General features: G+C 36.6%; 1 protein-coding gene across 2 annotated transcripts in view; it reads right to left on the bottom strand.

Annotated features, from left to right (window-relative positions):
• Positions 1-317: 317 nt before the first annotated feature.
• Positions 318-23,465, bottom strand: part of ARMC1 (armadillo repeat containing 1) — a 33,812-nt gene continuing 10,664 nt past the window's right edge. For both annotated transcript variants that reach the window (XM_053950208.1, XM_053950216.1), the window contains exons 4-7: positions 6,675-6,864; positions 3,283-3,399; positions 3,126-3,200; positions 318-2,577 (exon numbers count right to left, since the gene is read on the bottom strand). In XM_053950208.1, the coding sequence (XP_053806183.1) occupies positions 2,386-2,577; positions 3,126-3,200; positions 3,283-3,399; positions 6,675-6,864 (574 nt within the window). In that variant the 3' untranslated portion in view covers positions 318-2,385. The remainder of the gene's footprint in view (positions 2,578-3,125; positions 3,201-3,282; positions 3,400-6,674; positions 6,865-23,465) is intronic.

The following is a 23,465-nucleotide window of genomic DNA, read 5'->3' on the forward strand; positions in this document are numbered from 1 at the left end:
ATGACCTACATAGCATCAGTTATTAAAAAAAACCCCAATGTCCAAAAAAGCCCCCTAAGAATCAATTTGAGATAATATCCTCAAGAATCATCTGCTTACCTACGCATTACAAAAAACTTTGAAATGTAAGCATGTTCTACACACACATACAAAGACATACAGCAAAGGAGTCACTAAAACGGGACATCTGCAGTCCTCACTGTCAAATTAAAGATGAATACACTTCTAAAACCACAAGCAGCTTAAAAGAATGGCAGAACACTTAAGAAGGCACCAGATTTTCTTTAGACATGTAAAAAGGCACCAGTCATGCTTTGTTTAGTTATATTATCCTTTATTATTTTACAATGTATTTCAAAAACTTTTACAGATGCCTTAAACTGTTCTACAAGAGCTGCAATACTGTCATAAAAGCACACCTACAGACCAAATGCACAAACGGACTGTAATACCTACTGGTATTGAACCATTAATATCCAAAGGGTGTAGTCTTTTAGTAAATAGATGTGCAGTAATGCAAATGCAAACAGATGTTAATGCAGAAAAACAAAACTCTGCATTCATGGCTATAGAACAGAGGACTTTTCAAACACATTTGGTACTGTAACATTCTAGACAGCAATATGAAGAGCATTACATATTTAAAGCAATACATGCCCTGAAAAGCCTGTATTTTCAATCTGTGCATGTAAACCTGAATCAAAAATAAACTAGATATATTAAAAAACATGAGACATCTAGTCTGCCAACAAGATTTTGGTTTCTTTTTTTTTCTTAAAATGACAATTAACCTGGGTGGGTGAACTCTGATCTGCATTATTATTATTATTATTTTACATTATCATATCCTCAGCATTTCTGTAGTACTATGACAGCCTGTGTGGTTTTTTAATTTATTCCTTGTGCACAGGCACAGGAGAATAACTTTGATGCATTAAATTTCTTTTCTGAGTCTCCAAGTGGTAAATATGATTCATATTATAGCAAATACATTACCACAAAAAAGCACTGTATAACAACGTTTATAACATGTTTCAAAGTTCTCAGCTGTATTTCTCTGGTGCAACAAAGCAGGGGCACAGCAGCTTTCAAGCACTGTGTATTGAATCCTCTCACACACAGTGGTTACTAACAGCTCAGATATATGTTATTCTCTACCTACAGAAGTTTTGTTTTTATTATCACTTCTGCTCACAGGAATTACTAAGACATCTTTAGACCTATACTGTCTGTAAGTTACAGTGCAAAGCCAATTATTAGCATATGTTTTTAAGCCAAGCTGATGTATTTTCATGGGAGTCTCATGAAAGACATTAGGAGGAAACAGTAATTGCATATTCGGATTGATAGGGGGAAACAAAAAAAAAAAGAGTCAAAATTTACGAGTGTGGCACTGTGGCAAAAGAGGCATTCTGTCCTGCTTTATACTTCAAGTTTAAAGTTTTAGTTACCATTAAAATTTCCTAACACTAAACACCATTTCTTAATCAAATATAGTCTTCATTTCTCTATTCTCTGCAGGCAGAGCTGCAATAGGTCATCACTACATTAGACCACAGCTTTTTCTGCTAGTCTTCCCAGTTAGCCTAAACAGCAGTCAGTGGTATTTATTAGTTATATATATGTATATATATATATCAGTCAGTCACACCCATCATTACAAATATGTTCTAGTTTATTTACTGTACAATGTATGTATACAAATTCATGTTTTTTCAGTCCCTTTTTTCTTATCTTAAGCACTCCAATAGTTAAGGGCAGGCTGGGAAAAAAATTAATATACATAAAAGGGTTACACATTTCAAGTCTGTAGTGATTCTAATTTAACAGCAAAAGGGGATCTTCATGCTCATGCTGTGAACACGGCTGGCAAAAACAAAGGCCAAAAAAAGAGGCAGACTGTATTTTTCTCTGGAGTCAAAATCTAGAAAATTGAACAAAACGATGTTAGTCCAAAGGGATGTAGAAATGAAAAGGGCATTTCATTCAATGTCCAACTGGAGCTATTAAGGATTTTCTTTCACAGAGGCCCTGAGACGAGTTGAATGGATTCTCTCTACCATTTGTTTCATGTGAAGTCAAATTAAAGCTCTATAGGTATAGCATAAACATTTGGTATACAAGAGTGGACCCATTTTTAAAAAGTGAAGCAATAAAATCTACATGAAAAACTAATGAATGAACAATTTGATTGGAGGCCTCTGTCCTTTGACCCCTGCCCTATCAGGCTAAACATCCAATAAAATGTAAAATGCAGCATACATTTGCTTAATCTAAAATTTTCGTGATGATTTATTGCAAATTGCACTTGGCAGTTCACCACACCAATGGAAAACTGGCCCCCTTGTTGGTTCATTCACACAGTCTTTCAACACCAAATACAAGTCACCAGTAGAAAGATCTTGATAGAAAGTTTGCTGCTGTGCTGAGCCAACTGGCTGCACCTTCTGGGTGTGACCCAACACGAGACACTGCTTTGTCCTGTTCCTTAGTAGGGCTCTCATCTTCTGGCAAATACTCAGGTAGATCTGTGTTCTGCTCTACTTCCACTGGAGTATCTTGGAACGGAACTAGCATCTGGTAAAACACAGCAGATTAAAATTATGTCAAATGTTGTCACTTAAAAGAATTAATCAAAGTTATAATATATACATGTTCAGGGTGACAGGCATGCACATTGTGAGACTCCTCCCCACTGCCCTATAGTTCAAGAACATAAATGGAACCTACTATGCTTAGAAGATACACAAGAAATGCTTCAGCGTAATAGGGAAGTATCAAGTAAATACGAACTACCTTTTAGAGGAGTGTGAAACAAAAGCACATCAGCAATTCCAACCAAGAAAACTCATCACGCCCATTTCATTTCATTTCACGCAACCCTTTTCATATCATTATGGAGATAATCAATTACAGTACTTTTGTCCTTCTTCTGTAAATGTTCATGTAACTGTTCTATGTATTCATATCCTGACAGATATATCCTTGATTCCCCTTGTACTGGATGTGTAACGCTCACAGTTAAAGAATTTTGCCTACTACCAGATGTTATGGGCACAGAGCTGCTGATATTGAATATACAGCTAAGCTGTAACAATTGGTATTTAGAAAGATAGAGATCCTACCTCCTCACCACTTTCACTTTTCACAACTTGCTGTGCCTTCATAACTTTGGTTGATGCTATTGCCGTTGCCAGTGCCTACAAACACACAGAAAAAAGCAAGAGCTCAGTGCAACAGAATGCAATAATGTGAGGATCTGGAGGGTTACAAAGCACTTACCTCTGCTTTTAAATCTGAGCGAATTCGGACCACGCACCTTTGAACAGCCATTTGAAAGGTAAAACTAATAACACCTTTAATTTTCAACAAGGCTTCTTCACAAAGATTCCTTCGAGACTGAAAAACAAATGAAGTCCCACAACTGAAAAACATACCATGTGAAAATGCTCACAATTAATTGTTAAGGTGGTCCTGTATGTCTCAAAGCACATGGTTACAAAAGTGGGGTTGAGTAATAGAAAAATTACAACGCACGTTTCAGCACACAAATATTAGACTCTCTTGCCACAAAAGAAAAATTTGCTTACACTTTAGAAGTCAAAGAAGGATGGAATCAAGTGTAAATAATTAGAGAAAAGTGCTGAAAAGCAAAGAATCTTTTTCTCTGTGTGATCAGCTAAACAGTCCCCTCTAGTTAAGTTCTGGTTGACTGAAGTGCTCATTGATGAGTAGTTAGTGTTTAAGTTGCTATTTATCAGACACCTTGGCTCCATACTGACTGAATGCATCAAAGCAGCTGTTGTATCTTTCAGCTGCTTCATCTGTGGCAGCTCACAGACATCATGGCACAGTACATGCCTAATTCTTATTTTAAAGGGAAAGTACTTGGTTGATAACCCACAGAGTGTTATGTTGAAAGCAAGTGGACATCACCTACTGTGCTGTAACATTACATTGACCCCTACTAGTTGCACCTGCTTAGAATATTCAATTTTTTTTCCCTTTTAATATTTGCACAAGATGGTTGCAACAAAAAGAATTAAAGTATACTTGGAGAGACTGCTAGCACAGAAGGGGATAAAAAATGATGGACTGTATCAGAAAAATTGACAGCCGTTACAAAGGTTTAGAATAATTATATACTTTTTTTTTTTCCAGCAAGGTTTTAAACAATTAGTTATTTCAATGTATATTTACATCAGTTACCAAATAATCACTAGTCAGTATTCACTGTATGCACAACAAGCAAATTAAATTCTTTTAATCTCTGGAAGAATGAACTGAAGCAGTTTGGGTTTTTTTTTTTTTTAGCAGTTTAGCATATGTATTGAAACAATTCATTTGTATAAGTTTATGTATTGAAATAGCTAATATTTTTGCATTTTCCAAAAAATAACTTTGTCAGGCTACATTTACTACAGAAAGGAAATATTTGGTGCAAAGATGATAGGCTGCCTTACACAAGTGAAAGCTGAAACCTATATTTGGACATAGGAAGCAACACTTTCATAGCTTCTTAGCCTAAAAAAATAAATTCATACATTGGTGTGTAGCAATTCTGTGACAATTCAGCTTCTTACTCTTAAGATCCCAGGTGAATCATAGGCACCTCAGTTTAATTCGAAATGAGGCTTTCAGTGATCAGATAACTGGTGAATCATTTCTTAAAAGACAAAACTTAAGGTCCACACAAACTCCTTTAAAAAGCTGGCAGCTGGGCAGCCACCAGCTTTGCTGCACAGACATACTTTGCAAAAGGCATTTGACTGGCAGGTAGCCACAAACCCCAGCAATACACAACTAAATATACTTCTGCATGGTACTCCTGAAGCATGGGCACAGGTAAAATTTAGGCTATTTCCTTACACATCAAACCTTGATTACCATGCCACTTACAAATACTACTTATAATGTACAGACTAGAAAACTGACTGAGAGGCATGCCACAAACTCCTGAGTTATTGCCTTTTTTTTACCTTTATCACCAAATTTGATTATTAGATCTTAAAGTTAAAACAACACATTAAACAACGAACGACCTTTCCCCTCTCTTCCTGAAACAATCCATTATCTACTATTTGAGGTTTCGAAATCCACAAGCATTTGTAGGACCTGCAACCATTCCTAACAGCACCTTCCATTTACAAACGTAAATGACTGAGAATACCATGTCTAAAGCTCTGTGTTTACTCACTATGCCTTTTCAAACTCATACGTGCAACCTAATATTCTCTTCTACTTAATAGCAGAGAATTATAGGAATGAACTATTGAATGAAACTAAATAGCTTTTGTTGCTCACAAGCTTTACTACCCTCCCAGTTCCAACTTATCATAACACTTAAAACAGCATTAAGGGGATGTTTAACTTCTGGTGAGCACCTCGTAACATTTCTTTAATATCTGATGAAATACAGAGCTACATACACCAGCTATTTCAGCCTCTGCACAGCCAGATTTTCCTTTAACGACAAGCTAGGAAAACATGCTGGTGTGATCTACCTGCAGTTTTGCTCTCTAAAGATGAGTATCTAAACACTCTATGCTTTTTCACAATACCTTTAAATCAGCACTGCAGAGAGAAAACTCCACAAATATTGCTAAGTTCCATTTGTTGAAGAGAAAGACATGCTTTTAAGATAGAATTGGACTACAAGCAAAATATCTAAACTCACGAAGTAGAAGTGGATGAAATTTCTTGCTTGGAGATACCTGTGAACAAACAAATCAACTACAAGCTTAAAAACAACAACCTATGGGACTGAATTAAAAAAAAAATCACAGAATAGAAAAACCAATGGTGTTGACAAAGCACTGCCTTTCTAGATAGAGCAAGTGCTGGAAGGCCAAAACTGTAAAAAATATTTGTATAAAGTGAGTTAGAGCAGCATGTTATTTCTAAAGGAATTAACTATGGTCTCATGAAAACAGAACAGTGGGTATGCTGTTGGTAAACTGGGCCCATGGACATGCTTACTTGGCAGAATGTAAAGCAACAAAGCAAAGGATCAGGTTTGATCATTTAAAATGGGTACAAAACTGAAAGATACAGAGTCCGGAGGGCACTTGTGGATAACATGCTTAAACAGCCTACATGCTGTTTGGCAGCCGTAAAAAGGCAAACATGGCCCTGGGGTGTTATCTACAGGGGTATGGTAGATAAATCTGTAGAAGTTATTCTGACATTACATAAAGACTCAGTGAGACCTCATTAATTCAAATGCCATTCTGGTCACTACAGTAGAAAAGATCTCACAGACAATGAAAAGATGCAGCAAAACCAGCTCAAAGAAAATACAGCATTTCTAAATTAAGAACAATAAAAAAATTCCCAGTGTCTGAAATCTCTCATAACTAAAAGGAAACTTTTTTTAGATAAACACACTTATACAACCACAAGAGATCCTTAAGTGAAAAATGCTGAAGGCACCTTGTTCACTCCATTCTTTCTTGAAAAACCACCAAGAAAACTGCCTTAAAGCATCTTCTTTAGGTGTTCTGAGTAAGCGCAATTTATGTAATATTTTATAAATATCTCATGCTTCAAAATACAATTCACAGAAATTGCTGACAATTGATGATGCCACACAAGGAGCCTCACTGGGTTTCTGGGGTTAAAATAAATCTCAGAACAGCATGCCTTATTTACACAAACTCTGAAGGTTTCCTTACCGAATCATCAAGGCCATCTATATGCAAAACCACTGTCTTGGCACGCTTATTTGTGCTGCCAAGGAAAAACTGTGCTTTCCGCCGACGATAATTCATCTCATTCACATTGTCCGTGTCTGACATGTTGGAAGACTGAAGAATATCATAGACTTCAGAAGCCAGAAGTTTAGTCTCTCCTGGTGTGGTGGTCCTGAAAGGAAAAAAGGGACTAAGATTTCCAAGTATTTGTTTTCACATTAGTACTGCAAAAAGCTATTGATTACATCCTTGCAACTGGAATATTCCATGTGGTACAGTCAAGACGTGGCAAAAATGTTAAGTGGGGAGAGCAGAAATTGGGTAAAACTATTTTCTTTTCCTGAATCCAATTTTTATGTCAGTTTGTTGATTCTATGCTCATTATAAACAGGTCTGTTCTCAAACAACATGAATACAATTTACATCAGTTTGACAACTACAAGCCAAACATGGTAGTACACGGTCAATGCTCAGCTTACTTTGTGTTCGGCTTTATTTTTTTGTAACAGAACTTCTCCAATTGCCTTGTGACATGTTTTGTTTCCCACTTTCCTTGCTACATAATAAAAATAATTTCTCTGTAGAACTGGCATCTTTCCCAAAGTTTTCTTCTCCAAAGATACCGAGCATCAGCAGCACAGCAGAAACACAAATTTTCTTCAAGAATCCAAAGGTTATTCCTGATTAGACTAAAATTTATGGTATGAATTATATGATAGCATTTTTTAGATAACAAGAAAGTAGATAATAGAATCAACATATATTGAATTGTTAAGATTTAATTAAAACTAATTTTAATAAGGTATTAATATAAATCTGTTGCCCAAATTCAGCCCTGTTTTAATTACGCCAGTGACTTCAAGCTTTGTGTAGAAACAAAATTATTACTGCATCAACTTGCAATTAATTTTTAAATGATGAGTGACAGCTTTGCTGCTTTGTTTAGCAAACCCTAAGTAAGTAACAAGTACCTTTAGATTTATTTCTTTTTTCCATTTGACTTCCTTAATTACCAGACATTAAACACATTTTCCATCCTACCATATGGACAAGGGAGAATATTAAAGCAAGCATATTAGGAGTTCTCAGCTTGTGGGGGTTCAGCTAGCCTTTTTTTTTTTTTACTTCTCTGCACCTTGTTTTGAACAGCACGCATTTAGAAAGGAAAATGTCAGTTCTTGTGATAATTCAGTAGATTAACAACACTGAAAGGGGAAAAAAAAGAAAGGGAAAAAAGTGGTAATAAGCAAATAACCAAGACCTAGAAAGGGAAAGCATTCCAACATATGTTCAGTTTTAAATACATGCTTATGTTCTGCTTTCCTATATTGAGAAATCACTTATGTTAATTCACAGAAACAAGTGCTGAGAACTCACAAAGATTTCCACTTTATCCTTCCCTAATTTCTTAGGCGAAGTAATAGAATTGATGATAAAGCCATGCAACTGGATGTCTTGAGGAAGTAATAAATCAGCTTTTGCTGAAGTGATAGCTTAAAGAGATTAAGGAATTAACCCACCTATTAGTTTTGCCAATTTCTTTTAACACCAATCCTATCCATATCAAGTGATTTACAATAGAGGAGTTTTATTTTTTTGGTAAGTTTAAACACAGCTCGCTAAACAAACTATTGAAAATGTCACTATTCCACCTACAGCACCTACTATGGAGTTGGTAAGGGGTTTTGCTTCAAAATAATTGTACTATTGCACCACAGAGTTAAAAAAAAGTCAGAAAGACAAATGAGAAATAAAGCATCCTTAATATTTGCCTTAATATATATGTGTGTATATATACACATATATATACTAACCTAAGCAAAAGAAAGAGAATTTAAAGCTGTCACAATGTCAGCAAATATAAAATATTCAAGTACCTAAAGCAAAAAATCAACAGTGATTTTTATATATGTTTTATTCTCCCAACATTATAGTTGGCACAGTTCTTGAAAACTAATGATCTGCTATTAACTACACAACTGAAACAACGTGTTGACTTTAAAACACAAAAGTAAATTGGGTCTTATTTGACAGTTATTCCAAGATCTTCCTAAAACAGGTCTATACTGATAAATTTTATGTGTATACACACACCATGTACACACTCAAAAAAGATACTCTGATAATTTCCTGTATTTTTCCAAACAGAGGAATACCACTACCTGCCACTAAGTTACCCCTACTACCTTTAAAAAAAACCCAAATGCAAGACTTTAATCTTATTTAAAGAGAATCAGTAATAAGCAATTGACTGTGTAATAAAAAGTAGCAAGAAACTCAGACACTACACTACAGGGGCAAGGACAATGGCTGCCACTGAGAAGTATCAGATTGAAAAACAATCCCAAGTGAAGGTGTACACCAGTTTTAAACTGCAGAAGCAAAATACTACACTTTCAGCAACTCAGTTAAGGAAAGATGCCCAAAATTCCTGACAAAACCTTCTACAATTTTAAATGTACTGGTAAAATGAATGAATACAAGTTTTCAGCAACCTGTTATTGTTTCATTAAAGCAATTTCTGCAACAGCTGTAAAAACAATAGAAACATTTACATCTTAATATCAGATTAAAGGGATTTTTTTATAAGCATGGTGAAACACTGGCACAGATTGCCCACAGAAACAGTAGATGCCCTAAACCTGGAACCATTCAACATCAAATTGGACAATTCAGTTGCAGATATCCCTGCTCATTGCAGGGGGTTTGGACTAGAGGACCTTTAAAGGTCCCTTCAAACCCAAACTATTCTATAACTCTATGATCTTTAATGAAAAAAAATTCCTATCTGGAAGCAAGTATAATAAACCCTCTTGGCTGCAAAACCAAGGTGATGTTCAATGGTGAGTCTGTTTCCTTACATACTATATTGCTAATAAAAATAAATACAATGAAACTGCACAGAAAATAAGTTTTGAAGGCACTGACAACAGCCCTGCCAGCACCTGTGTGTCAGTAGTTTCAGATAACACTGTCCACACCTGTCTGACCGATCCTCCTGCCACCATCAGAGCAGCACAAGGGAACTCTTGCCCTTTCTCCCTCTCCCACTCCAGTATGGCACTTTAGTCACCACTGAAGTGCAGGTACATACTATAAGTTCACTGTGCAGCTAGAGCTTGTTTGACAACAATCAATCATTGGAACAATCTCACCAAGGGACACGGTACAGCCCCCATTGCTGGAGGTTTTCAAGATACAGCTGGACAGGACATGAGATAATCTCATCTAGGTCTCCTTTCCCATGAAAGGTTGGACCAGATCATCTTCTGAGATCCCTTCCAAGCTGTGATTGTTCTGTGATTCTACGACTAGTGTTCTGCTACCCTGCTAGGGAAGTGGCAGCACCTACTTAGAGCAGAGTAACAGTTGGCAAGGGTTGGTTACCATCTCTTTCAGAGGCAGTAATGTCTTACATTACTTCAGCAAGATTCAGAAGATGCCTGTCAGAAACCCAAGCCTTTAGTTTTCACTGTCTTCCTGAATTCCTGTCATCCTAGATTGCTGCCTGTCCTTCCATCATGTTCACCCAAGGCTGGCTGTGTAAGAAATATGAACACAGAATCCAAGTGACACGTGCTATATCTGTCATAAGAGGATACAAGAAACAGTTCTCATTTTCTACTATTTCTTTCTAACTATTATTAAAAATAACTTTTTAAACATGGTCCAAGTGCTGCAGAGGTTTTAATAGCGTAGCAAGACATTTTTTAAAGTTTTCACTAACCTTAAAGGACATGAAAACTAATGGCTAGAACTCCAAATATGTGTTATGTGGGCAGAGTATGGATGCTAGGAAAGAATGTGTAAGTAGTGTGCAGCATTATGGCTGTGACTGAAGTAAACACACAGCATCATAAATTATAATAGAAGAGCATGACAACCTTCCTACCATAGTTTCATCTGATGCAAGGGTAACAGAGACATAGTCTCTTCCTTTAGAAGAAGGACAAAGACTAAGAAAGACTAATATAGTGATTTTCCCCTTTTAGAGAAGGGCAAGACATAAATGGGTTTATAAATACATACATGGGGGCGTGAGTCTGTAAAAGACAATCTTATCCTTTTTAAAGCTATAATATTTTATGCATCTTTTTAAAAATAAACGTGTGTACATACTTGTAAATACATACTAACTCCTGCATCAGAGAAAACATGCAAGTAACCCTGCTCAAAGTAGAACAGACCCTGTACACAAGCACAGGAACTATGACCTGCCTTTCCTTAGTGGCATCTGCTCTAAAGACACATTAGCCAAACACGTAACAAACACACTACAACAGCATTTTATTACTGTGTTTCTAATGAGCTAATAACCTTGACACAGGAGGTTTCTAAATAAAAGAGGAGATTTTTCTTTACCCAAGACTCAATTACATCCCAGACGCTATAAAAAGGAGATTTATGTCATTTAATTCCAAAAGTTTCACTTCTGTAGTAATTCTGCTTTTGGATGTACTTGCTTAGTTTGCCTGCTACGCACAATAAGATGACAGAGTTAATTGTCCATTCATGAAATTTCAAGGCTCTGATAATCTCTGAACACCTGGGAAGGTGATGGAAAAAATCTGAAGGTGCCCAGGAAGGATGAGCCCAGGTATACAAAGAGAAAGTCATGCCTGCAGTACCCCAGGAGCCTTCTATAATGAAATGACTGGCTTCACTAGGATGGGAGAGCAAATGGGTACTGTCTGTTGACACTGGCCCTTACACAATCCCCACAGAGAAGCTGATGCAGGATGGAGTGGCTGACCAGATTGTGATGTAGACTGAAAATTGGCTAGGTGGCCAGGCCCAGAAGGTCGTGATCAAGGCCATGAAACCCAACTGGAGGGCACAATCTAACAGTGTAAATCAGGGATCAACACCAGGTCCCATTCTGTTCAGCACCTTCATTAACTATCTGGGGCACAATGGACCCTTAACAAAATGTGCAGATGACACAAAACAGGAAGGAGTGACAGATATATCAGACAGCTGTGCCACAGAGACCTCAACAGGCTGGAGAAATGGGCTAACAGGCATCTCATCAAGTTCAACAAGGGCAAGTGCAAAGACCTGCATTTGGGGAAAAACAGCCCCAGGCACCATTCAGATCAGGCATAATCCTAGAGTGAGCAGCTGGAAAGCAGCTTGCAAAGAAACTGTTGGACACAAAGATCAGAATCAGCCAGCAAAGGGCCCTTGCAACAAAGGTTACTGATCATCCTGGGCTGCACTGGCAGGAGTGCTGCCAGCAGGTAAAGGGAGGTGATCCTGCCCCTTTCATCAGCAGTGGTGAGGCCTCACCTGGAGTGCTGTGACCAGGTCTGAGCTCCCCAGTACACAAGATATATGAACACACTGCAAAGTCCAGAAAAGGATCAGAAAGATGATTACAGGGCTGATGAGAGAAGGGAGAGAAATCTGGGACAGCTGAGTCTAGAGAAGGCTCAGGGGGGAGCTTATCAATGTACATAAATACCTGAAGGGGGTGCAAAGAGGACAAGGCCATGAGCAGAGGCAATGGACACAATCTCAAAAATCAGAAAACACTTTTCCACTGTGAAGGTGACTGAGCACTGGCAGAAGCTGTCCAGACAGGTTGTAGAGTCTCCATCCTTGGAGATACACAAAAGCTGCCTGGACATGGTTCTGGGCAATGTGGTTTAGGTGTCTATGCCTGAGTAGATGGGAGCTGGACCCATGACCTGCAGAGGTCCTTTCTAACCTCCATCACCCTGTGAGTCTGTGAACACGTATCAAGAAGTCACTAAGCAAATTCAAACAGCAATACACATGGAGCACATCCTTTTTTACCTATTTGTGGATTTCTAATCTTTCATGTTAAGAATATTTTAGAAGATAGGCTTTTATGTAAGTAAAGCAAAAATTTATTTAACTTTCCTGCCAACTATTTTCCTTACATACTGCCTTCCAAAGAGTTATGCATGACAGCTTACAAAATTCTAATGCATTTGATAATTAGAAAGACTGATTTCAGAAAATTCCTGCTCTCATATTTAAACTCAAGAGTTCACTACTCAGCCCTAAATTGTTTTTTCCTTAGGCATCATGAACTAAAGGCAAGACTAGATGCAAAAAGGAAGGAATTCTCAAAGTCCTTAGAACTTGTCAGTTGGTATTGCTGATGTTTTCCCCTTCATAGAATCATCCTTGAATTGTTAAGGTTGGAAGACAACCCTGAAGATCATCTAGTTCCAACCCTCCTGCTGTGGGCAGCAACACCTTCAACTAGACCAGGTAACTCAGAGCTGTACCCAACCTGGCCTTGAACACCTTCAGGAGTGGTACATCCACAGCTTCCCTAGGCAACCTGTTCCACCTTAGCTTAGAGCAAGATCTTGCTATACACAGTCATCACAGAAAAACTATTGAGATTACTACCTTATAATAACAATTTAGAAACTTTTAATACAAAACTTAAAATCCAATAGTTCACTGGTTCAAACATGACAGTGACTTTAGGAGAACACTGCTTCCAGGTTTCTCACTCAAAATATAAAATTTCTTTGTAATTAGTGCAATAACTGTATTCGGTAAATAAGAGTATAAAGCCAAAGATGAGATCACACAGGCAAACTAAAGAAGTATTTTAATCTCAAGTAACTTCACAACATAGATCAAAAAGTCAGTGTATATAAGCTCACTCAGTAGTTTATGCTGTTACTCTCTTATCTGAATCTGATGTAGCTCAAGAGTATTCCATTTGTAATGTATGGACCAATCTCAACCTGGTACTGATGGGTCTGTTTTCCCCAGGGTTGCTCATGAGTAAGAGAACCAAAGACAGAGACCATTCTCAGATTCTAGGTTTAGAATTGGGGATCATTTGCACCTCAAGGCTGACCTGTGCAGAGCCAGGAGCTGAACTTGATGGTCTTTGGAGATTCTGCTCCAGCTGAGGATATTTTACGATTCTCAAGATACATAGAGAAGAACTACAGCTCATTTGTCTTAACTGAGAAACCCCTGTGAGAAAAGGGCAACCAGAGGTAGCCTCTATGATAGAACTCAGGGCCCAGAACTCTGTTAAGATCCAAGCAAGGAAATTGATACAGGAGAATGGTACATTTGCAGTACACCACTTACATAACAACACTTTTCACACAGAGAGTGACTGCACTATATATATTTTCAGTTGGCATGGCCCCATAAGTAAGGGAGCACGACATATAGCCTTACAAATCATGGACAAAGGCTGTGGTACAGCCAAACAGAAAAGGTGAAAAGGTGGATGTGCACTGTATGGCTCATCACTGTGCTCCTGCTCACTAATACCTGGGAAACCAACACAAAGAAAAGAACGGCTCTGAAAAAGCAAAAAGTAGCTAACAGTGGTGAAGGAAAGATAAACTGTAAACACAAAACTAAGGAAACAGATCTTGACATTTTAAAGTTAACTCAGGTAAAATTTCCTATATCGACATCTCAAGGATTTTACATAGTAATGGAAAGTAGAACCTTAAAATACAGATCTGTAAAGAGAATCCATTACACAATTCAAGTCTAACAAACATGAAGAGTTTGAAGACCAAAAATATCTTTGCTATCCAAGTTAAAGCTCCAATATTTGACAAGACCTCGGCAAATGCCATCTTAAATAACCTACTCATAAATTAAAAGTATAAAAAACTCTCTGACTTAACTTACAGTCACAGAATTCTAAATCACTGAATGTAACAAAGGACTGAATGTGTAATTCTTCCTTCTAAAACACTACTTTGAGGAGACCTCATTTACAGAGTGATGCAAGCACCTTTCCAGAAAGTTAGAGAAAACCTATCATCACATAGAAACAGACATTTTCATTTGATCCCAATCCTCTTTATACATGCAAGCACCGTCCCAGTATTTTTCCCTAGGATCCTAAGTAGTGATATTTTCAACCATAATTTTATTTCCGTAACAAACTTCATTCATTGCAATGCATATAGTAGCCCATATGACACAAAAAGCACAATTAAGAATGTCATGGATTGACACAAATTCTATCACTTTGTTTTATCATTGTTGGGCAAGGGCATGCATATCAGAATGTTTAAAGTACATACACAGTAGAGATTTATCATTTAGTCATGGGTAATAAATGGCTAGTCAACATATACTTAGATCACTGTGCTTTAAAACCACTGATATATTTGTTTCCAGGTGAACAATTTCTTTTGGAATATGTTCTTCCTATACTTAAAGACAGAAGTTGTTTCCAGTAACTAAAGGGAGCAGTAAGCTGCAAAGAGTTGTGACATTCTGTAAGGGGGGGTTAGGAAATCACTAATCTTTGATTTTAGAAGTGAGGCACAGTGATTGACATGGTTTTGATGAAAACTTTAAGCATGAATGACAAGCCTAAAGAAAGAGCATGGTATTAGAGGAAAAGCAATCTGTTTCAAGACAGTTATCTGATCTAGCTGTTTTTCTGCCTGTTCTGCTCCAGTGCCAGGGTAAGATTCTTTCTTATCTCCAAGAATGCTGCTCTTTCTTGTAAGTTTTTACAAGCAACCCATGGTACAGTGGGCTCACTCATAAGCACATGGCTGCTCTCCTGACTTATTCCAGGCAGCAGGCACATTATTTGAAAACAACTTGAAGAGTAGCATTACTTCAGCGCACACCTTCTCAGAGTCCCAGTATGGTGCTACTACCATGCTACACCTCAGTTCCCTCTAGCCTCAAAACACAGCAAAGACCAGATAATATCATAGAGCAGCTGACAAAATGATTACCACCTGCTTTCTGAAAAGAAAAAAGTCAAAATCCTGAAGAATACAGACAGCAGGATCCTTGTGTTGGTCAATAACAATATAGAAAGCATAGTAATGGATTAGCAACAGGAAAACCAAATTGAAGGTGTAGAACAAGAAAAACAAGAGAACCTGTAGGACTGGGCAAGCCTTAAGTGACAGAATAAGCAGCAGCACAATGGATCTTCAAACCCCAAAACCAAGAAGGTGGACTGCTCAATGAACCTATGCACAGCCTGAGTAGAGTAGTGTTATGTGCCTACACTCCAGTGGTATCAGCCACGTGCTCCAAGTAGGTTACACCACAGAAACAAGGCAAGGTCACAGAGATTTTCCTAGATTGCTCCCTAGAACTGCAAGACGCCTATCACTTGGCAAGCCTTCCACATACTACCCATGTCATAGCTGTGACAATGTAACCAGGAGACACTAAACTAAAAAGCTTGTAGTAAACAAGGAAATCTGATGTCTTAAGGCTGATTTTGTACTTAACAAGACATACCCACTGAAATTAGGAGTGAGGATTGAATTTCACAATGCCACTTCCAGCTCAGTTTATATCATATACCTACTGACCCTGAAGATGCACAGAAACCCCATGAAATTGCTGGGATGTCCTGAAGACTGTTGAAAACAAATAAACAAAAAAGCCTAAACATTAATAAGTTGTAAATAATAATAAAATCACAGTACAATCCCACTAGCTGTTGTAAAATCAGCAACCGTGATATAATTTAAACATTTAGCAAATTGATTAGTTACCCATACTTAGAACATTTTCCTGATTCATTCTATTGTCCTCTGATCACAAGAGAATGAACTTTCAAGAATGGGATAATGGATTTGAACATATGCCATATGCTTAACCCAGCTATTCATCCAATTTTGTTTAACTCTTGCTATTTATACATTAAATGGAAAATCAACTTTTGATCTCCCACAGCTTGGTATCTACCATATGGACATACTCTACATAAAAAAAAAAAAAATCAAAACAACAACAAAAAAAACCCACAGGGCCTGTTAACTCAACTAAACTCAAAAGGCTTCATAGCAGCATTTGCTAGACAAGAGTCCACATAAAAGACAAACTCCATGTTGAATTTCACAGTCACTAATTCCAACATCTTGCCTGCTAATGAACAGTAATAATTTCATGGATGGCAAAAATCATGTTTATTATAGGGTTTCAACCAATTGAATCAGGGCTAAAAAAAATATCTTAAGGGCAACAACTGTCTCTGATTCTTTACAATGAAAGATATGAAATGCTGACATTAAAAACCTAGTTCTTTCTGGGAATGATGCTGTGGTGACCATGTAGAAGTATTGGTAGCGCTGAAATCAGTCTCAGCACAGAAGCATTTCAGAAACACACTGAAGGAAACCAACCACTTCCTTGTGTTATCAGCATGCTAACAGCACTAAGTATATAATATAATAACAGTTGATTATACTCTATAATTATCTGGAAAATCCATTTATATCTTAAAATCCCCACTGTTTATTTTAGTTTTCAAAAGTAAGGTTCATCTGATTATTTCTGTGAAATTTACTGGAGAAAAGTAAAAAAAAAAAGAAAAGAAAAGGTTTTAAAGCTCTAAGATACAGGCTTCCCTAAACAAAGCCTGTATGAATAAAAAGAATTAAACTACAGCAGCAAACTGTCCCTGAGAAAAAAGAATGCAAGTTTAATCTATGTAGACATATCTGTGTCTAAGCTTTGTATTTGATTAATTTGCTAATATCATTAATTCAGCAGAGACTCAAAGTAGGTAACCATTGAAACATCTTGTTCTCCTTACTCTTAAACTACTTATTTATTAGCAAGGAACTGACTTTTTTATTTTTAAGCAAGCCAGTATTAGCAGCTTCATTTCTAGTCAGAGGGACTGCAGTCCTCACGCAAAATAGGTTGAAGCATACAACAAGGTTTAAAAAAAGTGTTGTGGGAAGTTGATGATATACTGTATAAATACAGCATGTGCTAACAATTTTAATTTGTTTCAAGTTAGATAGGACTTTCTACTGCAAAATTCAATGAAAATCCTGCCTAAAGATATCAGAGCAGGTACTGCAAGACAACAAAGTATCAAAACATATTCCTGGATAGAAATACATCCAGTTGAGAATCACATACTTTAATATAATTGTTCCAGAATAAAATTCACTTCCTTCTGAAATTACAGCTCCATTCAGAAACTACTAATGAAGGCTCTATCATCATTAGTATCTTTTCAGGCATTTTTCTCTGTAGCATTTATTGCCTGTAATACCCAACTGAAACCAATTAAGTTCTAATCACACACCAGCACCCTACTATGTTTATTGATCAAGCAGCATTTAGGAATAAAAAAATAATAAAAGGGTAATCCACTTATAGTTTCTTAGAAAAAAATCTGCATTTTTTTGGGGATGCTTACCATGAAGATCAAAGACCAGGGCCAAATACAACCTGCAAGGTCACTGTAAACCAACTGTAGACATTTGACACTGGCAGGGGAAGAAGAGAAACCTCACAGTGTTAAGCATGTATCAATGTCCTTTTTGTAAGTAAATTGCTCCAGCCTACAATACTGTCAATCCACACCTGCACTAGTATTAAATACTTCACCACACAATTTGTTGTTTTGATTTCAAAGCATTTTAGCTCTTAATTTTAGTAAGCATCAGTAAAAGTCAGCATACTGAAGAATCTACCTCAGCACTTTTTCTTGTAAACTCAATAGTAACCAGAGAAGGTCACTGTATTTCTGAAATGCTTTCACCACCAGCTGATGACAAGGTTTATTGAGCATTAAAGGCATTCTGTGTTGCCATTACTAATCCTGACTCTTCTGCCAATCCACTTAAATCTCTACTCTTTCACACAGGTACAGAACTGCATCACAGAAAGAAAAGAAGCTGCCTTTTGGCACACCATGTCAGGCAGATCTTGAGGCACTCAGTTCAGCATTATAGTATTTGTTTCCTATCCTACAGTCAGCAGTTATTTAAATATCAACTCGGATTCTATTATTTTTTAACATATCATAATACTGTGTCTCACTCTGTAAACCACTTCATTTTTTTATAATCAATGTTTCTGAGTTCCACATTTGTTTTAATATAAAGTCTGCAAAAAAAAAAAAAAAAAAAAAAGAAGTAAAACATCTTAAGTTTAAATGACTTCCCAAAATATTTAACTCCCTGTTCCAGCCAATTTCTAAATAAAGAAGAAACTGGTTAAGACAGTATATTGAGCACAAAAGGCTTTTAAACAAATCTTTTTAATAAAGTTATTTTATACTTAATAACCTTTTCTCAGTTTTTCAAGGTTCTCTATTTGTAAAATTCTGCAATACTCATCACAGTATTTCTTGCCTACAGTGAAAAGCAACTAGCTCATTTTTAACTTAACTGATTTTTTTCCCCATTTAAACAGAAAGCACTCAAAGCAATTATGACTGTGGCCCTCCCTCTGTCAGCAAAGCAAGAATAATGCCTATTTACTCAGTAAGAGGTACTGAAAATTCTCTTCCAGGCTTCAGAACCTACGATCTGGTAATTGCACATAAATCACCACTGTAGAACTTAGGCACCTCAATGGATAGGTAATTACTTTCATTGCTTATCATATTCTTAAGCCAGTCATTGTAAACCAACCAAAGGCCATGATTTTGAGGAACTTGCAGGTAGTCTTTATAAAAACACTGCATTAACAACTACTTATTTTGTTACCTATTTGTCAATTAGTCAACATGAAATTCTCAAAATGCCAAGAAAAAGAAACATTTCTATTAAAGAAGAGGCAAAAGAAACTGTTGAAATGCAAGCAAGCGCTGTGGTGTCAGAGAAAGTTTTATATCAATTGCAAGTGCCACACAGAAAGCAGTAACAAAAGTTCTGCTGTTTCATGGAGCCTGCAAATGCTTTGACAGAGCAGAGTAAAAGCTGCTCCATTGAACCAGTATGTACTGAACTGGTACTCTGAAAAGTCCATGGAAGCACTGTACATGGACTACAGTGAGACAGACATCAGGCAGTGTAAAGCTGAACAACCAACAGTCCTGATAAAAGTGCCAGACATCAAGTGGAACACTGTGAGGTAAAAGCAGTAGCTTGGAGAACAAAGGGCAAAACTAAACTGTATTTCTGATTGTAGTCAAAAATATTGTAATAGAAATTACACAAACATGACATAATAAAAAGAATAGAAAACACAAAATCCAAAACTAGATACTAACAAACACCTAAACTGTTGAGTACAGAAACAGTACCAATCATGTAGAGCTCACTAAGCAAATGGCATGCAAGTAGAAATGATGACTGTGTAATGTCTCTGACTGCAGAGAGGTCCTGAGATAAACAATAAAAAAAACTCCACTAACATTAAAAGTACATCATGTTAGGACACAAAGAAGACCCCTCCATTGGGTCATGCTTTTGTATTTTTTGTGATCAACTCTACACACAAACAGTAAGCTTATTTTAAGTTGTACCTCTCAAAACAAACCTTTAGAACAGATATTTGCACAACTGCTAAGTTATATTAACTCATGCAAAATATAAACTCACAGTAGTATTTCAACATGTAAATTGCTAGTTACATTTGATTTGCTGACAATCCAGTGTTTAACTATTCTTACAAATGACATCCATCTTTCCAAGACTTTAAATCTTATTTCCTTACCTCACAGCAGCCAAAAGATTCTCCCAGAAATCCTATTACATTATGACTGAAGTCTAACTTAATACCAATATTGTAACAGTAGGATTTTAACTAACGCTTTTCATGTTTTATTTGTCATCAGTTGTTCCTGTGCCTGGACCTCTGTGTTGAGATCATAACTTCCTATACGGTTAACTAACACTGAAATACACTAGAGGAAACAAAGACTGCTGAACCAAAGTTGTTAGTTGTTTTTTTGTTTGTTAGTTCACCATAAACAAAAAGAGCAGAACTTGTACTGAGAACACACCTAACTAACTGAGGTAGCTCACTACATTAACCCCCCCCCCCCAAGATATAACCTCCTTCAAATACCAGAAAGCCTTTGATAGACAAAAGGAACCTTCAGTTACTTAGAATAAATAATGTGGCATTTTTAAAGAGGACATACTGATGTTTCCTACATTTTGTAATATTTCATTGTTCATTGTTTTGTTTTGGGGGGAAGGGGGAAAGGATGCTTTGTTAAAAGTAACTTAAGAAACAATCTATTGCCAAAACTTGTACCATTTAGAAAATATACAACAAAAACATTCTTTAAAGAAACTCAGGGTATGGAGGACAGAGGCGGATATTAAGCGATTTTGCTTAACAATGCTGAACAGAACAGCCTGCAAGCGTCTTGCTGCTGTGACCTTCTATTAACACATTGCTCCAGCAATAAATACACTGGAGCCCCACAGCCCAGAGATGCAGCAGCAACCAAGGGTGTCATTTTATTGGGAAAAATAACAGGAAAGGAAACGCCAGGAAAGTTAACATGGAACAGAGGTATGTGTATTATTCTTCAGGTGATACACTACAATTTGGAAATAGTGACTAAAACCAAAGTTTTTGGAACCTACTGCTCACATGAAAATCCAAAGCCTAGGATAATCACATTTTTCTCCAAAAACACAACTTCTCAGTGCAGAATCACAAGTAGTGTAGAGTTGAAAAAAATGATTATGAAACAGAATCGTGATTCCCATTACCCAATCTCAACTGTTTCTCAACTCTGACGTGTTAAAGAAACCTCACATGCCAAGGATTACAAAAACAGCATTACTAAGTGATTCAGGTAGAGAAAAATAAAATCTCTACATTTTATAAAAAGCTGTTTCCTTCTACTTTGCAGATCAAAATTTAAGTATTCCACTTAATAACAAAAAAACTGTAAATTTCTTACATTTAATGCATTTGTAACTGTAATTTCTCACAAAGTATAATCTTGAAGCTATATGGCAACTTCCTTTTAATCATCAGATATCCCTTTAAATACATAGTTTGCCTGCTTCCTAATTAAGATATGGCCTTTGCCCTGTCTTTCTCACAGAGAAGAGAAAATAGTATGCCACACAACAAAAAAAATTATAAAACTATTGTGATGCTACATCCCTACTATTTTAATTTTAACAAATAGTATCTGAAATACTTGGTTTTTGCTTTTTTTTTTTTTGTCAGATATCATAAATTTAAAATTTGCTGGTTTCAATGAATAATTAAATTTTCAAAAAGTGCAGGTAATTAAGACTACCAAAAATTAAAATTGAGTAAGAAGTCAGCAATTATAGACTGCATGTATTTTACCAGATTTGCAAGGGACTCTAATTAAACACATATTAATTGCCCTAATCTTCTTAGGCAAGTAATAAATTGGAAGAGCTGATTAATGCACTGGATTTAGTTCAGCTTGTTAAATCTGACAACCTGGCAAAGGAAGACTATCTTGAAAAGCTCTTTTAGCTAAGTAATTGGAATTTTACTCTCAGTAATTTGCCATTCCATAATAAGAGCTATTTAGTACATTGACTCTTCATCAGTGGTTTTTTTTTAAATACAGACTAGTTATACTGAAACAGTACCATTATGCTGCTCATAAAGATTATGAAAAATTATGAACTTTGACCTTTATTGTCCATCAAAAGACACTTTCACTCTGAACACAAATTAGTGTATTTCCTTGTAGGCAATAAATCTTAATTTTAATTCTAGAAGCTGCTAATAACATTTTAGAAAGTCCATATGGACACATTAAGTCCTCTACACAATTCATAAAGCCAGCAACTAAACCAGTTTTCAATATTAAATTACTGCTGATGACTACTGAAATACAATGAAACACCAGTATTCAAAGAGCTTCAATCTCTTCTACCTTTTTTTACCTATTTATGCAAACACTTCTGCACATACACATGATAAGAGAGTGTAAGGTTTTTGTAATATCAACCATTTAAAAACAGAGAAGTTTGGAAACCTCCAGGTAGAGATTTTAAAGGTCTGATATCTCTCCAACACAATTGTTTATTCCTAGCTTATAACATGGAAAAATGCCTCAAGTTTCACTTAAAATTAAGCAGATGTAGGTGAACAAAACAAAAAAAATCGCCCTTGCTAAGGAAAAAAGCAGCAAGAACAGAGAATCAGAAATTTTTATACTTGAAAAATGTTTTGAAGTATTCCATGAAAGCTGAAACAGCTCTTCATATGTCCTAGAAAATGTGAAAGTATATAAAGTCTTTCACATGAAGAAGCTTAGAAAGTCCTGTGTTCCAAATCAAGTTCACTCAGAAAACAAATCCTAAACGTAAAAATATCTACCTGCCATCAAATTTTCATTCTGTACTCCTCAGAGCTGACATTCCATACTTCTGTAGAACCTGTAACTTCCAGGATCTACATTTAAAATTTGTTACTCTTCTGTTAGCAAAATCTAGTGTTCATATGCCTTGAAAATCAGTCACAGTGAACCTGAAACCTATTCTTTGCTCCTTAAGCATAGCATCAACTAAGGAGTCAGCCAGACATCACTTTTGAGTAGCAACATGATTTTCACAACTGAGCTTTGAAACTTAGAATAAGCAAAACGGCAAAAAATTGATCAGATAATACTAGAAGACTGGTAAGTCACAGAAGAAGACATGAAGGTACCTCAAAGAACTGTTGAACTCAGATGTCTCAAGTATTTCCTACTCATTGTTCATGATGCAGTGCAATTTACTGCTTATCACTGAGATCCCTAGCAAAGGAGAAATTCTTTACTGTGAGGGTGGTGAGGCATTGGCACAGGCTCCCCAGAGAAGCTGTGGATTCCCCAACCCTAGAAGTGTTCAAGGCCAAGTTGGATGGCATTCCAAGCAACCTGGTCAAGGTGTCCCTGCCCAAGGCAGGGGGCTGGAACTAGATGATCTTTAAGGTCCCTTCCAACCCAGGCCATTCTGTGATTGGATAAACAGGTGGCACTCAGTTTCAACTCTCATCATCAGTAGTTCTCCATGAAAGAAGTAGTCCTTTGCCATCATGATACTGAGTTTAGTTAAGTGGCATAGCCTTTTCCCC

Source organism: Vidua chalybeata, chromosome 1 (genome assembly GCF_026979565.1).
Source record: "Vidua chalybeata isolate OUT-0048 chromosome 1, bVidCha1 merged haplotype, whole genome shotgun sequence".
Classification (NCBI taxonomy): Eukaryota; Metazoa; Chordata; class Aves; order Passeriformes; family Viduidae; genus Vidua; species Vidua chalybeata.